Source organism: Euphorbia lathyris, chromosome 10 (assembly GCF_963576675.1).
Source record: "Euphorbia lathyris chromosome 10, ddEupLath1.1, whole genome shotgun sequence".
Classification (NCBI taxonomy): domain Eukaryota; kingdom Viridiplantae; phylum Streptophyta; class Magnoliopsida; order Malpighiales; family Euphorbiaceae; genus Euphorbia; species Euphorbia lathyris.
This window is the reverse complement of record NC_088919.1, coordinates 21131924-21148060: the sequence shown is the minus strand read 5'-3', so window position 1 is coordinate 21148060 and position 16137 is coordinate 21131924. Positions and strand designations below refer to the sequence as shown.

The following is a 16137-nucleotide window of genomic DNA, read 5'->3' as shown; positions in this document are numbered from 1 at the left end:
AATTAATTAGAGGTTCCGTCATTTATTTCATCTTTATAATTCGTACAAAGTTTAAAGTTGTTTTCTTTGCTTAATGCAAACAAATACATCTGTTTACTTTTCTAAAAAGTACTAAACGTTCCTATCTTGCAAATTCATTCTTAAATCAGAGTATTTTCTAATATTTTCATACTCTAATCTAATTCTCATTCTAGCAATTTCAAAACCAAAACCGATTAAACGATTTTCCATATTATAAATCTTAAAAGTAAATTTAACCGATTGTAAATAAGTTTTGTTCGAAAAACGTTCCCTGTGGGATCGATATCTTTTATTACTACAAGCGTATACCGTGCACTTGCGGAAATCGCTCAACAAGTGTTTGGCACCGTTGCCGGGGAACGCCAAAAATTTTGACAAAATTATAAATTTTTCGTGTTTTATTACGAATCTAGGTTTATTCATACTTATTCAAACTTTTATATTTTATTTATTTTCAATTACTAACATATTTATTTTTCAAATTCTGTTTTGTAGGTAGTTTCGGTTCGTGCGAAATTTCAAGTTCATGCGCAGTTCTCGAAGTTCAGGCACGTCACCAGATCCTATTGACCCAGAATTTGAAAGAACTCTTAAAAAGAACAAGAAAGAAAAGAAAAACAAAAATAAAACCCCAATAAAAACTAGAATTATCGAGCCAGAAGTTATGGCAACACTTATGGATTACGCTAGGCCAGGAGTGGCCGGTGTAACAAACAGTATAGTTAGACCCCAAATTAATGCAAACCAATTTGAAATTAAGCATGCGTTGCTTAATATGTTGCAAAATAACGTAGCATTTTACGAGTTACCTAACGAAAATCCTAATACCCATTTGACAAATTTCTTAGAAATTTGTGACACTTTTAAAATTACTGATGTAAATGCAGAAGCAATCAAACTTCGCCTTTTTCCTTTTAATTTGAAGGATCAAGCAAAAGAATGGTTAACTTCTATGTCAGCCGCATCATTTGCCACTTGGGAACAATTAGCGTAAGCGTTTTTATCAAAAAAATTTCCTTTAGCAAAAACCGCAAGAGTCATTAAAGAGTTAACATCTTTTTCTCAAAATGATAATGAAACTCTTTATGAGGCTTGGGAACGTTTTAAAGAACTTCAACGTTTATGCCCACACCACCAATTGCCCGCTGAACTTTTGATGCAAACATTTTATAATGGACTAAATCCTACAACTAGAGGTTCATTGGACGCTATGTCTGGAGGATTATTTATGAAGAAAACATCTGCCCAAGCAAGGGAACTTTTGGAGGAAATGGCAATCAACAGCAGTATGTGGCCCGCGGAATGTCGACACGTACCATTAGCGAAACCATCATCCTCAACAACATCATCAGTTAAAGGTATAGTGAATCTTGATCCAGTAGCGATGTTGCAAGCCCAATTTTCTGCCTTATCGCACAAAATTGATAGGTTTATGGCACCGTGTGATCCTAATGGTAAAGCAATCCAAACATATGTGGATTACAAAGGTATGAGTGAAATTGAACAGGTAAATTTTGTCCAAGGGCAAAACCAACCTAATAACCCTTACTTCAATACATATAATCCTGGGTGGAGAAATCATCCTAACTTTAACTGGAGAGATAATAATAATGCTAATGCTAATCAAAATCGTACTAGTAATTATCAAAATCAATCAAGAGATACGATTAGCACTTTATCTTCTAAAATCGACAAATTTATTGATGTTATGAGCGGAAAAATAAGTAATCACGACGATGGTTTTAAACGGATCGAAAATAAATTCGATCAGCTTATTAAAAACTAATCATCTAGCATCCATAATTTGGAGATTCAAATTGGACAACTCGTTAAATCAATTCCATCCCGCAAAGAGGGAAGTCTTCCAAGCCATACGGAATAAAATCCGAAAGAGCATGTTAAGGCTATCACTCTTCGTTCAGGGAAAAATTACTTAGGCCCGGAAATGTCCGGAAATTCGACCTTACCTGGAACTGATTTACCGAAGCCAAAAGAAGATACATTAAAACAAAAAGATGCACCAATTGACTCTAGTACAAATACTTTTGTACCCAAACCACCTTTTCCACATAAAGTCCGCAATAAGGACTATGACAAACAACTTTTAACATTTTTAAACAAACTTAAAAATTTGCATATTAATCTGACGTTTATGGATGCGATTACGCAAATTCCCAATTATGGTAAATTCCTCAAAGATTTAATTTCAAAGAAAATCAGTTGGGAAGGAATTTCATCCATTTCACTAACTGAAGATTGTAATTCGATTGTGTCAAGTAATTTGCCCACAAAACTCAAGGATCCCGGATGTTTTACCATTCCGTGTAAATTGGGAGATATTGAATTTCCCAGTTGTCTCTGTGATTTAGGAGCAAGCATTAACTTGATGCCATTATTTATTTTTAATAAGTTAGGCTTAGAAGAAGGCATCAAACGTACCAATATGGTTTTGCAATTAGCGGATTAAACCACTAAAAGACCATACGGTATAATTGAGGATGTTTTAGTTAAAGTTGACAAATTTATTTTTCCTACCGATTTCGTTATTTTAGATTTTGCTTATGACGTAAATTGTCCGCTAATCTTTAGTAGACCGTTTATGAACACGGGACGTGCTCTGGTTGATGTGTCAGAAGGGAAATTTTGTGTCGATTTTGTGTTGTGTAATCCGGTGGTGTGTGCTTTCGCCAGACCTATAATTTGAACCCTTAATCTCTCACATTTAAGCAAACATCTTTGACCGATTCAACCACTTAAAACTATTAAAATAATAATAAATAGGTTAAACAATATTAAAAAAAAAGGCCAAACTATGAATACTCAATGGTGAAACCGGTGGCCAAAGACTCCAACCCGACTATGGACTTGCTCTGCGACTGCTATTAATGGAACTGAAATCAAAACGCTACAATAATTGTTTTCTTATGGTTGGGGCTGCCGCTGCTACACATTATTTTCATAGTTATTAGTCCACAGTGTTTTTCTTTTTTTAACGATAATTATTAGTCCATGTTGTTGAAAACCACGCACCTGCACATTATTGCGAGAAATTTTATGATAAGCAATGTACTGTATTAAGCATAAAAAATAATACTAACATTATTTTATTATAGTGTAGATATAATACTAGTATTATATTAATTATAAAACTCAATTATTCTAACAATCCTTTTTCATTTTCATTTTTATTTTTTTAATTTATCTGCTTAATGATTGTGAGACTGAGCAGACACTTAATAGATAAATCTTCTTTCTATTAAAGTTACAGCATATATTATACACTAATAACTTAAACAATTTAATAATAGATAAATTATCAAAATTTGGTGAAATCTCAATTTTTATGAAGGATAAATTATTGTTTGAGATTTTACCAATTTTGATATATTAAGTGACAAGTAAAAAAAAAAAAAATATCAGTGACAAGTGTTATTATAAAATAATAAGTTAGAAGATAAATATCAGTATATTCAATAAGTCAAAAGAATAATATATATGAAGAAAGCAAATAGTGTTTAATCCATATCTTGAATTGATAAGATGAAAGCATTTAGTAGATGTCAATAGTGTTAGTTTATTTGAAACATGTCATGTGGGAAAATGAATTATAAATAGAAGGCAAGGGAAATGTATGATATAGAGAGAAAATAAAATGGGAGAAATGAAAGGTGAGTTAGTAGCAGAGGTAGAGCTGAAATCAGGTCCACATGAGTTTTTCAAGTTCTGGAAGGAAGAAGCACATAACACCCCTAACCATAGTCCTTCCAATGTTCAAGCTGTTAAAATTCATCATGGTGATGGCAAGACTGCTGGCTCCATTAAAATCTGGGACTACACCTTAGGTAGGCTGCTTAATCTTATGAATTTTTACTATTTTATGCATAACTTCACTCATATATATATATATATATATATTATCATCAAAGCACCAATTGTATTTTGGCGTAATCAGAATGATCAAGACCTGCCTAATACTTTTTACCTTTTATACAGGGCTAATGCATCTCAAGCCTCTATAGTTATACATAAAAATCAACTGCTCCTTTACGCTTTGAAAACGTTGTATTCACCCTTAATTTATTTAAAATTACTAATGATTCTTATAATCCACATGACAGAATAAAAAGAAACCACAAATGGTCAAATTACAAAGTTTTTTACCCTAACAATAACATAGCTTCTAACTGATTGGTTTTCTGTAAATTGATCTTTATTTAGTTGTTGTTGAACAAGTCGGGAATGAATTAATCTTATTTTTGATAAACTAAATGCAGACGGAAAAAATGAGGTGTTTAAAGAGATGATAGAAGTGGAAGAGGATAAGAAGCTGGTAAGGATAACAGGTCTGGAAGGAGATGTGTTCAAGCTATATAAGGTTTATAATGGAATATGGCATATCATACCTAAAGGAGATGGTTACGCTGCCAAAATAACAGTTGAATATGAGAAACTGAATCCTGAAGTACCTGCTCCTCATAAACACTTGGATTTGATCGTCAGTTTTACTAAGGATATCGATGCTGGCCTTGTCGCTGCTGCTGCTGCTGCTTCTGCTTGATATCATCAATAAACTATGCCTATATAATATAGTCTGGTTTGGTTTTGGTATAATAATTGAAGAGCTACAAGCTCCTGTAATGTAATGTAATATGCGACCTAATTATATTTCTCAATCATGTTTCTATTTTTGTAATTTACATCAACAGAATTTTATGTATATGTCAATAATGTCATATGTGCTTTGCATGAAAGTTCTGTTGAAATAATGAACTTATAATTAATAGTCTTTAATTTGATTCAGTGTATTATTCTAAGAGTCATTTCTGTACCTGTGTCTGTATCTGTATCTGTATCTGTATTTATAGAGAGTTAATGTGGTTTACTAAGAGTCATGTTTGTAATCTATAAATACTTATCAATACAAAGTAGTAAGGCAAGAGAATTAGAAGAGAATTTCTTCCAGCAATTATACTCTTCCTATATACCTCTGGGAAGTTTATTTATTTGATCCAACAAGTTCATATGTTCTGCACCTCTATAACAATGTCACTTTATAACCCAGTAATGCAAAACAATGAAAGTCCAAATGCTGAAATTCTCAAAAGAATTCCAAAATTTTTGAAAATCTTTCGGGAATTATAGATCTGTTTTCAAAAGGAATGTGAACAAACTTAGTCTTTGCAATGTCATCATTTTGATGGTGTTGGCCGAAAATTTTCTATTTACTAACACCGACAACAGTTTTGTCTTAACAAAACCAAAATACACAGGGTTTCATATGCATATTAGTAATCACATTGGGTTTGTTTTGGAATTAACTCTTGTAGTGAAAAGAAATGAGAATTGTGTGAATCGGATCAGAATCTCAACTACTCCAACTCAATTCTCTTTCGTTGAATTAATACCATCCTCTCTTTCTCTCTCTCAAGAATAAAACAAAAGACTATTTCCGGTAAAAAGACCATTATTAATAGGGTAAATAATTTATTACTCCTTCCATTTTTAAATAAGTGTCGTTTTAGATAATTGTTTTTGTTCTTTTTTAAGTGTCTTTTTCGGTTTTCAATAAAATTTAGTATAATTTTTTGATCTAAACATTTAAATTTTATCTTGATTTATGTTTTTTTTAAGCTTTCAAAGTTTTTTTCCAACCATTATAGGAGATAGAATTTTTATTTAATTAATCCATGTAAATTTATTAATTTAAATGCATATTAATTGTGTTTCTTAATTTGTGTGAAAAACTCTAAAACGACACTTATTTGAGAATGGAGGGAGAAGTCCCTTAGATTTTATCTAATATATTGTTTATTCCTTTTATTTTGAAAAACAAATTTTAAAGTCATATCTTTTGCCAATATTAACATTGTAGTCCTTTTATCTATTTTTTTAGATTTTTAACCGAACATATCTTAACTTTTAGAACAACCACAGTACAATACAAGTTGATCATGTTATTCTGATATTTTACATATATTTGTTTATACTAAAATATAACAATTACAAGTCTAAAAAAAAACTAGACAAAATGACTAAATTGTTAATATTGGCAAAAGTTAAAGACCTTATAATATGTTTTTTAAAATAAAAAACTAAACAACGTGTTAGATAAAAATTAAAGGACTAATTAATTATTTACGTTTATCAATATTACCTCCTATCCTAATAGAGAAAAAGACATTCCTTTCTCCTTGATTGTTTTGTTTTTCCGAAAATATGGAAATTAAAGTTTTATTTGCAGTTTAGCTTCTTTGGGTATTAAGAGCCAAATCAAATCGAATCTCCAGTCCAAGGACAAGTTCATTCATAATAAATTGTACCTGCCAATTATTTATGATTAGGTGGGCCAAACTATATTTTCATTTATTTATATTTTATTATTAGATAATTTTAACCAACCAATCTTGATCAATTTTAATGGAAAATACTAAGTTATTGTTGGTAACAAAATTTATAAATCTTATAATATATCAGTTTTTAATATGTTGACTATGTAGCGTAATATGTAAAATGTGAGAGACTAATAAATTAATTATCATTTATATTTAGGTAAATAATTTATTACTCCTTATGATTTTATAGATTATATTGTTAATTTTTTTATTGAAAACTTGGAAGTCAAAGCAGAAGGGTTGAAGCTTTCTAACTAGGTTAGTAAACATTAGATCTGACTGAACCGAGCCCAAAATATTATTCAAAGAGAAGGGCAGTATAAGCAAGTAAGAAAAAATAAAGACAAACAAACTAGCAGAATCTAAATTGGGTCAATTTTATAGAGTCGCCAGTCACTAGTTTAGAGCAGAAGTTAGGCGAGGTATCTCAACAAAGCCAATAAAAAACAGTTCGACCATGATTAGCTAAAGTGTCTACCACCCAATTTCCTTCTCTAAAAATATGCAAAATAAAAATTGTCATTTGGAATGCATTCACTCTTGTCGGAAACAACAAGGAATCATCTTGGATATTGATTTTAACAGATTAAATACGTAGCTAGCTTGAATCTGATTCAATCTAAAACTTCTTCAACCTTTATCCCAAGCAATACGAATGACATGCATGACTCCTTGTACTTCTGTCTCGAAAGGGAGACAAATGTTAAACGGTATTGCAAAAGCACTGTGTGGAAAGCCTTCGCAATCCCTAAAAATACCACCATCCCCCGCTAAATTCTCGGCCACTGACCCATCTGAATTTACTTTGATCCAACCCGGTAACGGAGGACGCCAAATAACTTCCACGCAGCAAAGTGTTGGAGGACGGCGACCAAGTAAAGAAAGATGTGACAAAACATGGTGATCCTTAGCAGAATTAAATATAGCCCCATTGCTTTTAAATTGCACCTCACGAATAGGGCTCTAAAGATCCCGCAAAATCCAGAGATATTCAGAACAATTAAATCAAAGATACCTCTGTTTTTAGTCTTCTAGATTAACCAAATTGCCCTAACGAAAGCTGACGCCTAGATGTCAAAAAGTTGATGAAAATATTAAGAATAAGGTCTCAAAATTCCACGGAGAAACCAAAAGCCTCTAGAACTTCCAACATGAAATTCCAATCCATAGTGTCAAACACCTTTTTTATGTCAATTTTGATTGTCATATTCCCATCAAAACAATTTTTATCCATTACATTTACCGCTTCAGAAGTCGTGGCAATGCAGTTATGAATATTACAGCCTTCTAAAAATCCGAATTGATTTAAATAAGTAATTCCAAGACGATAGGACGATATTTATCAATAGTCAAAGCCCCCTACACTTTAGGAATCAAAACCATGAGATTTGAGTTCAGCCATGGGTGCATATAAGCTGTAACAAAGAAACTTTCTATTGTAGCACAAACGTCTTGGTGATTAATGTCCTAGAAAGCTTTATAAAAGGTTCCACTAAACCCATCCGGTCCAGGGGAACTAGAATGGTCCATCTTTAACATCGTATCCTTAATTTCGTCTTTCGTGAGGCACCTAATAAGAGATGAATTTTCCTCCTGAGAGACCATGGGTACAGTAATGTTCTTAATTACTGGATCAGTATAATCTTGAGAACCCAAAACGCTAAAAAGCTTAGAGTAATATTAAAGAATGTGGGTTTCGATATCATTAGCAAAATTGGTAAGCACTCCATTAATGGATAACACATGAATGCCAAATTGAGATTTCTGCACCGCAATTGCCCGATGGAAAAAATTTGAATTTATATCCCCCGCTGCTAACCACTTCATTCTGCTATTCTAGCGAAGATGGGTATCCTTTTGAAGCGTGTGAGTATCTAACGTCTCCTTGGCTAAAAGCTCACATTGCATTAGATCCTCCGAGAAACCATTATTTTCCCTATTCGTCTGAATATTAAGTAACTCATGTTCTGAATTAATAATATTAGTATAAAAGTTTTCAAAAACATTTCTGTTCCACAACCTAAGGACCTTGCAAAGACCTCTGAGTTTTGCACTAATGATCTGCATAGGGGGAATACGCTCTCCAAATTACTCCAATAATTTGCAATTATTTCCCTAAGAGAAGGGTGAGTTAACCACATTCCTTGAAACCGAAATCTAGTGATACGTGTTTCTTCCGTACCGAATTGAAGCAAAATTGGATGATGTTCAGAATGATTCCTTGGTAAAATCAGTAGGTAATATAAAACTCCAAAGAGCACCCGGAGAAGAAAGAGCTCTGTCTAATCGACAATCCACCCATGCACGACCCCTTCGATCGTTTGTTTAGATGAAAAAAGGTCATGTCGTTGGGATATCTTCAAAATCACCAATCATAAAAAAAATCGAAAATCAGTACATGAGCCGATATTAGGCAAGCAACCACTCTTTTGTGAGCCCCAAGTATTGCATTAAAATCATCAATTATAATAGTGTTGTCTATAAGACCCAAGGAGGTTTGATTATCATTAATGCTCTCCCAAAGGAGCCTACAACGACTGACAAGTTCGCTACCATATACACATATTAGCCGATGAGAAATTCCATTTAAACTGAAATCCAAGGTTACATGTTGTTCATGAACAAACAAACTGATGGGATCGGCGCGGAAGTCCTTTGCAAACACATATTACATTATAAAGTACCTTTGTTTTCAAAAATAATTATATATCACTCATTTTTTTTCCTCTAACTCTTTGATCAATATGTTGAAGTCAATGATTAAATAAAATTTAAAATGATAAAACTAGCCTTTAACTTGTTTTTAATGATAAAACATTTACTTTTCTTATTTCTATTTTTTTCTCATATATTTATTTATATTTTTTCTCTCACATAATATTTATAGTTTCTTGAATATTAAGCGATTAATTTATTACTTTTTATATAATTAAAGAGCTTTAATTTAGTGGAATAAAACTTATTTTATTAAAAAAAATAAATGAAAAATATTTTACAAATTGTAAAATTGAAAGTAAAGCTATATGAATTTTTAAAACTAAACTCTTTTATCCTCAGCGAAATTTATAGACAAATATAGAATATAAGCTTTATAAAAAAATTATCAATTATTTAATGTTAGTTTCCGAAGTGGTTCCAAGGATGGTATCTGATTTGGAGAATGATTCATTAACTGCTTGTCCAGAGGATTCCTTGATTAGACATACTGTGTTTAGTATGGATCCTTCTAGTTCTCCTGGTCCGGATGGTTTTACTGGTCAGTTTTTCAGTCATTTTGGGATATTGTGGGTAAGGATGTGTGCAACATGGTTCGGTGGTTTTTTCAAAATGGGGTAATTACAACTGGAATTAACTCTAGTCTGATGGCACTCATTCCAAAAGGGGACGAGGCTTCTTCGGTTGAACAGTATAGGCCAATTGTTATGAGTAATTTTGTTTTCAAGATTATTTTCAAAATTTTAGCTGACAGGTTGGCTGTGATTGCTGGAAGAATTATTTCGGATAATCAGTTTGATTTTATTCAAGGTCGGCAAATTCACCAATGTATTGCTTTGGCTTCTGAGGGTGTTAATTCACTTAATAAGAGGTGTTTTGGGTGGGAATATGAGTTTGAGAGTGGATATTGGGAAAACATTTGATACTTTGGATTGGAATTTCTTATTGGAGGTTCTTCAGGCTTTTGGGTTTTCTCTGGCATTTCGAGACTGGATTCTTAATATTCTCTCGTCTGCTCGTATTTCAATTCTGTTTGCTTCGGGCAGTAACGGGTATTTTGCTTGTTCTAGGGGTGTGCGCCAAGGAGATTCGCTTTCGCCCATTCTTTTTGGTTTGGCAGAAGATTTTTTGAGTAGGCTAATTTTGAGTAGAGTTATTCGGCTTCTTCATTGTTGCCATCTCATTTATTATATACGGATGATATTCTCATCTTTTGTCGTGCCAGCATGGCTAACGTGAGGGTTTTAAATCAGATTTTTTCTACTTATGGGACTCTTTCGGGGCAGGTGGTTAGTTGGCAAAAGTCTGAGGTGTTTTTTGGAGATTCGGTTACCAACAGGCGTCGTTTGCGGCTTGCTGGTCTGATCGGTGTTAAAATAGGTCATCTTCCTTTTAAATATCTTAGTGTTCCTATTTTCCGTGGTGCTCCGCGTGCTCGGTACTTGGTAGGAATGGCAGATTAGGTTTTGAATTGTTTTTCTCGTTGGGCTGGTAAATCTCTTTCCATGGCGGGGAGGCTTGCTTTGGTTAATTCTGTTGTTACCGGTTCTATGGTGCATTCGCTGATTGTTTACAAGTGGCCTGTTAGTTTGCTATTGAGGATTAGTAGGGGTATGCGGAATTTTATTTGGACTGGGTCTTCTTTTGAAAAGAAGTTAGTTTCGGTCCCTTGGCAATCTTGTTTCAAACCTTTAAAGGAGGGCGGTCTTGGGCTAAAGCATTTAAAAACTTTGAATCTGGCACTTTCAGGTAAGATGGCTTGGGGTTTGATCTCTTCTAATACGCTTTGCTTTAAGACTCTTAGGTCACGTCTTTTGGGAGGCTCTGGCTTGCTTCGTTCTTGGGTTCTTCCGTCCACGGTTTGGGCTTCTATTAGGTCTGCGTATAGGGTCCTTCGTGATCATTCTTTTTGGATTCCGGGTAATTCGTCTGATTTATTCTTTTGGACTTCGGAAGGGATTCTTCCTCCGCTTGTGGATCGTTTGGGCATCTCACTGCCATCGAACCTTTCAGCTAAAGTTTCTAATTTCTTTTCTCATGAGGTTTGGCATGACCTTCCTGACCTCCCGGATGCTCTGGCTCAACAAATTAATAATATTCGAGGCAGCGGACAGTCTGATGATATCTGTTTCCGGCGGCCTGCTAGCAGTGGCGTGTTTTCTGCTAGGCTATTTTATCTTTGGCTTCATCCTCCTTCTGCAGTGAATTCGGTTTTTTCGGGGATTTGGCGGCCTTTTACCCAACCTTCTCATTCAATGGTGTGATGGCGTGCATTTTTGGGTTATCTTCCAACGCAAGATGCTCTCCGGGCTAGGGGTTTGCAGATTGTTTCTCATTGTCCGCTGTGCTGTTGTAATTGTGAGACTTTGGATCATTTATTGGTTCATTGTTCGTTTGCTATGCAGGTTTAGGCCAGCGTTTCTTTACTTTTTGGTCATCGGCTGGATCTAATGCTTTCTTTGTCAGGTTTTATGCATCATGCTTTTTCTCATCGCTTTAGCTCTCAAATAAGATGTTTGTGGTATTGTGCAATTGTAAATGCAATTTGGGTTATTTGGAAAACCAGGAATGATTGTATTTTTGGTGAGCAGTTTCCTAATATTCATTTATGTTTGTGCTCACTTTGGGCGGCTATTAGAGGTGCGGACTCTCTTGGTTTTGGCACCATTTGGAATTCGGTGGTGGAGAGGAATATTTTGTTGAATTTGGGTCTGCAGCCTAGGTATAGTCGTGCTCCTCGGATTATTGCGGTTCGTTGGCAACCGCCGCCGCCTTTGTGGGTTAAGGCAAACACTGATGCTTCCGTTGTGGCTGGCTTGGCAGGTTGTGGTTGGGTTTTTAGGGATCACATGGGTGGTGCTTTGGGATCTTATGCTTTTCCGCTGGATTGTGCGTTAGTGCACATGGCTGAACTTCAGGCGGTTTTATTTGCAATTTCTTATGCTTTTTCGCGTGGGTGGCGCAAACTTTGGGGTGAGAGTGATTCTTCTTATGTTGTGCATCTGTTTCGTTCTCGATTGATGGTTCCGTGGACTATGAGGGTGGATTGGCAGAACTGTTTGGATCATATGTTACAAATGGAAGTAGTTTTTTCTCATGTGTTCAGGGAAGGTAATCAAGTTGCGGATAAGCTGGCTAATTTTGGTAGAGTTAGTTCGGATTTTTGTTAGTGGGATGGAATTCCTGATTTTTGTTCTTTTCTCCTTCGCGATAATGCTTTAGGTAGGGATTCTTTCCGTTTTGTTTAGTTGTTGTTGTTCTCTAGATGCTCTGTTGTTAATTTTTTTGCTTTTGCTTTTAATAATATTGGGTATCACCCAGCCTTTATTCAAAAAAATGTTAGTTTAATTATATATATTAAATAATAAAGAAAATGATATTTAAAAATTTAAGAAAATAAATAATACAGTTTTTATTTTATTTTTATAACTAATATATGAAAGTATAGAAATTTAAGTGTATATGCTACACAATTTATTGAGAATATTTTAATTGAAATGAAAATTAAAACACAAATTTGTTATATATATATATATATATAGATGAGATCAGGTGTGACACATTTCTTATAGTTTGACAATGACCAATTTAGTAATTAATCAAAAAGAGGTGGCAAATTTATAAATAAAAGGAAAGAGAAAATTGTTTTATTTTTTTTCTTTAAAATGCATTTTTCCAACTTTTCCAACCTCGTTTTTCAAAAAAATTTATACCGTTGGACTCGTCTTAATTAAACGGTCATTTTAAGATCCAGGAAGCTCAAGTAGAAAAAATTCCGGTGAACGGAATCCGGGTGGGCGTTTTTCGGCAAGCAAAAAAAGTGTCCAGAAAATTCTCAAAACATCCCAGAAAATGTAAAACACTATTCTAAGAAAATTTAATTCTTGGGTCGAAGCGAGATTTCTTACGGTTTAGTCCTAATAAAACTTTTTCCTTAATTTTATCCATTTTACATGCTTCAACAATTTATTGGGTAAAAACTGTAAGGAATCTCGCTTTGAGCCAAGAATTAAAGTTTCTTAAAATAATGTTTTACATGTTTTGGAATTTTTTGATAATTTTCTGGGCACGTTTTGTATCCTACTTACGTTGTTCCAAATCAGTGTACCATTTGTTCCAACGTAATACTTATATTATTCAAACAGAAAATGTTTTATTTCTTTTCTTTAAAATACATTTTCCCGACATTTCTAACTTTGTTTTTCGAAAAATTTCATACTATTAGACTCCTCTAAATTAGACAGTCATTTTAAGATCTCTGAAGCTCAAGTAAAAAAAATTCCGGTGAACGGAATCCGAGTGGGCGTTTTCTAGCAAGAAAAAAGTGCCCAGAAAATTTTAAAAAAATCCCAAAAATTTTAAACATTATTCTAAGAAATTTTAATTCTTGGGTCGAAACGGGATTTCTTACGGTTTAGTCCCAATAAAACTTGTTCCTTAATTTTATCCATTTTACATGCTTCAACAATTTATTGGTCAAAACTGTAAGGAATTTCGCTTTGAGCCAAGAATTAAAGTTTCTTAAATGATGTTTTACATGTTTTCAAATTTTTTGATAATTTTCTGGGTGAGAGTTTTCTGGCGAGAAACAAAGTATCCAGAAAATTCTCAAAAAAATTTTAGGAAATGTAAAACATTATTTTAAGAAACTTTAATATTTAAAAAGAAATTGATAGATTAAATAATTGACTAAGAGAAAACTTACGTGTGTGCATTCTGAAATAAAGTCTAAAAAACAATAAATTGAGTAATTTTTGGCTTGCGTAATAAAATCAATAAAAGGAGACTCTTTCATCAAAAAAGTAAAAATAAATGGAGACTCTTAACTAGACCTAGATCTGTAGGCAGAGCAGAGAGCATGGGATGTCGACATACCTTCAGCTATTAGAAACCACTCTTTACAGGAGCGTTTTCGTCCTTGTGCACTCATCTATATAAAATATTTATCAGCTGGTTGCTGATTATAGCCCTAGTAAATTAAGAGTTGTGAATTATTACTATTGTTTGTTACTTTAACCCATCCCAAAACAGCATGGCTTTGATTTGGAAGGGGAAAAAAGCTAGTATATAGTTTGGGTTTATTAATATTTTAGAGTGCCGAAAAGAATTAAAAGCAAAGTGATGATGTGGAAAAGAGGAAGTAGTTGGATGATCAACCACCTCCATTTCAACATCTGCAGTACCATAATGGCTAACTTTGGAGACTAAATTCATCAACCATACACGTGTACAGTAAACTTGTTCTATAAATACAAGGCAGCCATAACATGGCAAATGTAGAATTTGCAAGAAATGGGAGATATGAAAGGTGAGTTAGTAGCTGAGGTACAACTCAAATCAGTTCACATGCGTTTTTCAAGTTCTGGAAGAGTGAAGCACATAAAACCCCTCACCATACTTCTTCACATATTCAAGCTGTTCGAATCCATGAAGGTGATTGGGACACTCCTGGCTCCATCAAAATCTGGGACTACACCATTGGTAGGTACCTAATTCATTCTTTAAACATTCTTTTAATGAAACCTAATATCTAAATGAATATTTCAAATATGCAGACGGGAAACAAGAGGTGTTTAAAGAGAAGGTAGAAGTGGAAGAGGATAAGAAGCTGGTAAGGCTAACAGGTCTCGAAGGAGATGTGTTCAAGATATATAAGGTTTATAAGGCCATATGGCATATCATACCTAAAGGAGATGGTTACGTAGCCAAAATAACCATTGAATATGAGAAACTCAATCCTGATGTACCAGCTCCTCATAATTACTTGGATTTTCTGGTCAGGTTTACTAAAGAAATCGATGCTGGCCTTGTCAATGCTTCTGCTTGATCCATCACTGCCTACTCAGTTAATATATGATAAAATCTGTCCTGTGTTTTCTATAATAAATTGAAGAGCTATCAAGCTCTTATATGTTGGTTCCTGGACTGTGTACTGAATCATTGTACTATGAGACCTAATTATGTTTCTAAATGTTGCCTGTTTTGGTGTTCTTTATGTATAATTAATGTTGAACCCTTTTTTTTTAATTAAGATCCACTTGGAACGTGCACCGGATAATTGTACTAAGGCCCGCTTGGTACACGTAACAAGTATTGTAATAGAATATCTATTACAATAGAGACATGAATCTTCGTTACGACTAATTCTTTCATTTTTTTACAAATTCTTATTAAACCCTAAAACAAAAAATTAGAAAAACATGAAAAATGAAAAAGAAAACTTTGAAAACTGAAAAACACAGAAAATGTAAAAATCATCAAACCGGAAAAACATGAAAACACGATTAACGAAAAAGCACAAAATGTACGAATCTTGTAATAGACTAAGATACTGATAACATCGGGATATTATCGCAAGGACCAAAAGAGATAATCGCCTCAAGTATGCCATGTGGCATAGGAAGCCGCCTGGCGGATTCCCCTGGGTTAGCTCTAAGAGATCCGCTGGCGGATCTCTAAGGCGAATCTCTCCATTTACTTAAGTAACGGCTAACCGTCAACTCGGCCATAATGATCATTAAATGAATCATTAATAGTCTTAACCCGCCAGGTTAAGAGTAACTTGTAACCGCCATTAAATGAGCATTAATGGAGACTCTCTAGTTACCTAGAAGTTACAAATCCATCTACTATAAATAGCCTACGTCTAGGCTATCAAGGTACATTCACTCATACTTACTCTTCGCTAAGCTTTGTCCATTCAGTTTATTCTCCATATTCGTTACTGACTTTGGCATCGGAGTGTCCCCGGCCGATCCCAACGGCGCCTCTCAGGGACGTGATCCGATCGGAAGTTTTACTAATGTTATCAATTGGTGCGGTGATCGTGGAATCCTTAACCCAATAAAGGATTTTTCGGTCACATTGAAACATCATGAATGATGAAATACTAAATCCCTCCTCAGGGATCGAGTCGCCAGTAATGACACCATCCAGTGCTGGGCACACGAGTACGACCGCTCCCACAATGAATATTGATGGAAATATGCCCCCAGCATCCTTCCTTGAT

The 16137-nt window shown here is 34.1% G+C and overlaps 1 protein-coding gene, 1 non-coding gene and 1 pseudogene across 2 annotated transcripts; 2 read left to right on the top strand and 1 right to left on the bottom strand.

The window, feature by feature from the left end:
* Positions 1-1054: 1054 nt before the first annotated feature.
* Positions 1055-1161, bottom strand: LOC136210068 (small nucleolar RNA R71). Its single transcript, XR_010677778.1, has one exon. It is a non-coding gene; the product is annotated as a small nucleolar RNA R71 (small nucleolar RNA).
* Positions 1162-3559: 2398 nt separating this feature from the next.
* LOC136208410 (MLP-like protein 328) lies at positions 3560-4907 on the top strand. The gene is made up of 2 exons (XM_065999271.1): positions 3560-3863; positions 4296-4907. The coding sequence occupies exons 1-2, from the start codon at positions 3674-3676 to the stop codon at positions 4577-4579; spliced, it is 474 nt and encodes a 157-aa protein (XP_065855343.1). The 5' UTR covers positions 3560-3673; the 3' UTR covers positions 4580-4907.
* A 9348-nt stretch (positions 4908-14255) lies between these two features.
* On the top strand, positions 14256-15153 carry LOC136209556 (MLP-like protein 328; annotated as a pseudogene).
* Positions 15154-16137: the final 984 nt, after the last annotated feature.

Excerpts from the sequence above, each read along its gene's own strand:
- LOC136208410 (XM_065999271.1), top strand. The coding sequence starts at position 3,674 with ATGGGAGAAATGAAAGGTGAGTTAGTAGCAGAGGTAGAGCTGAAATCA. Across the intron at positions 3,864-4,295 it reads AATCTGGGACTACACCTTAG|ACGGAAAAAATGAGGTGTTT; the intron begins GTAGGCTGCTTA and ends AACTAAATGCAG.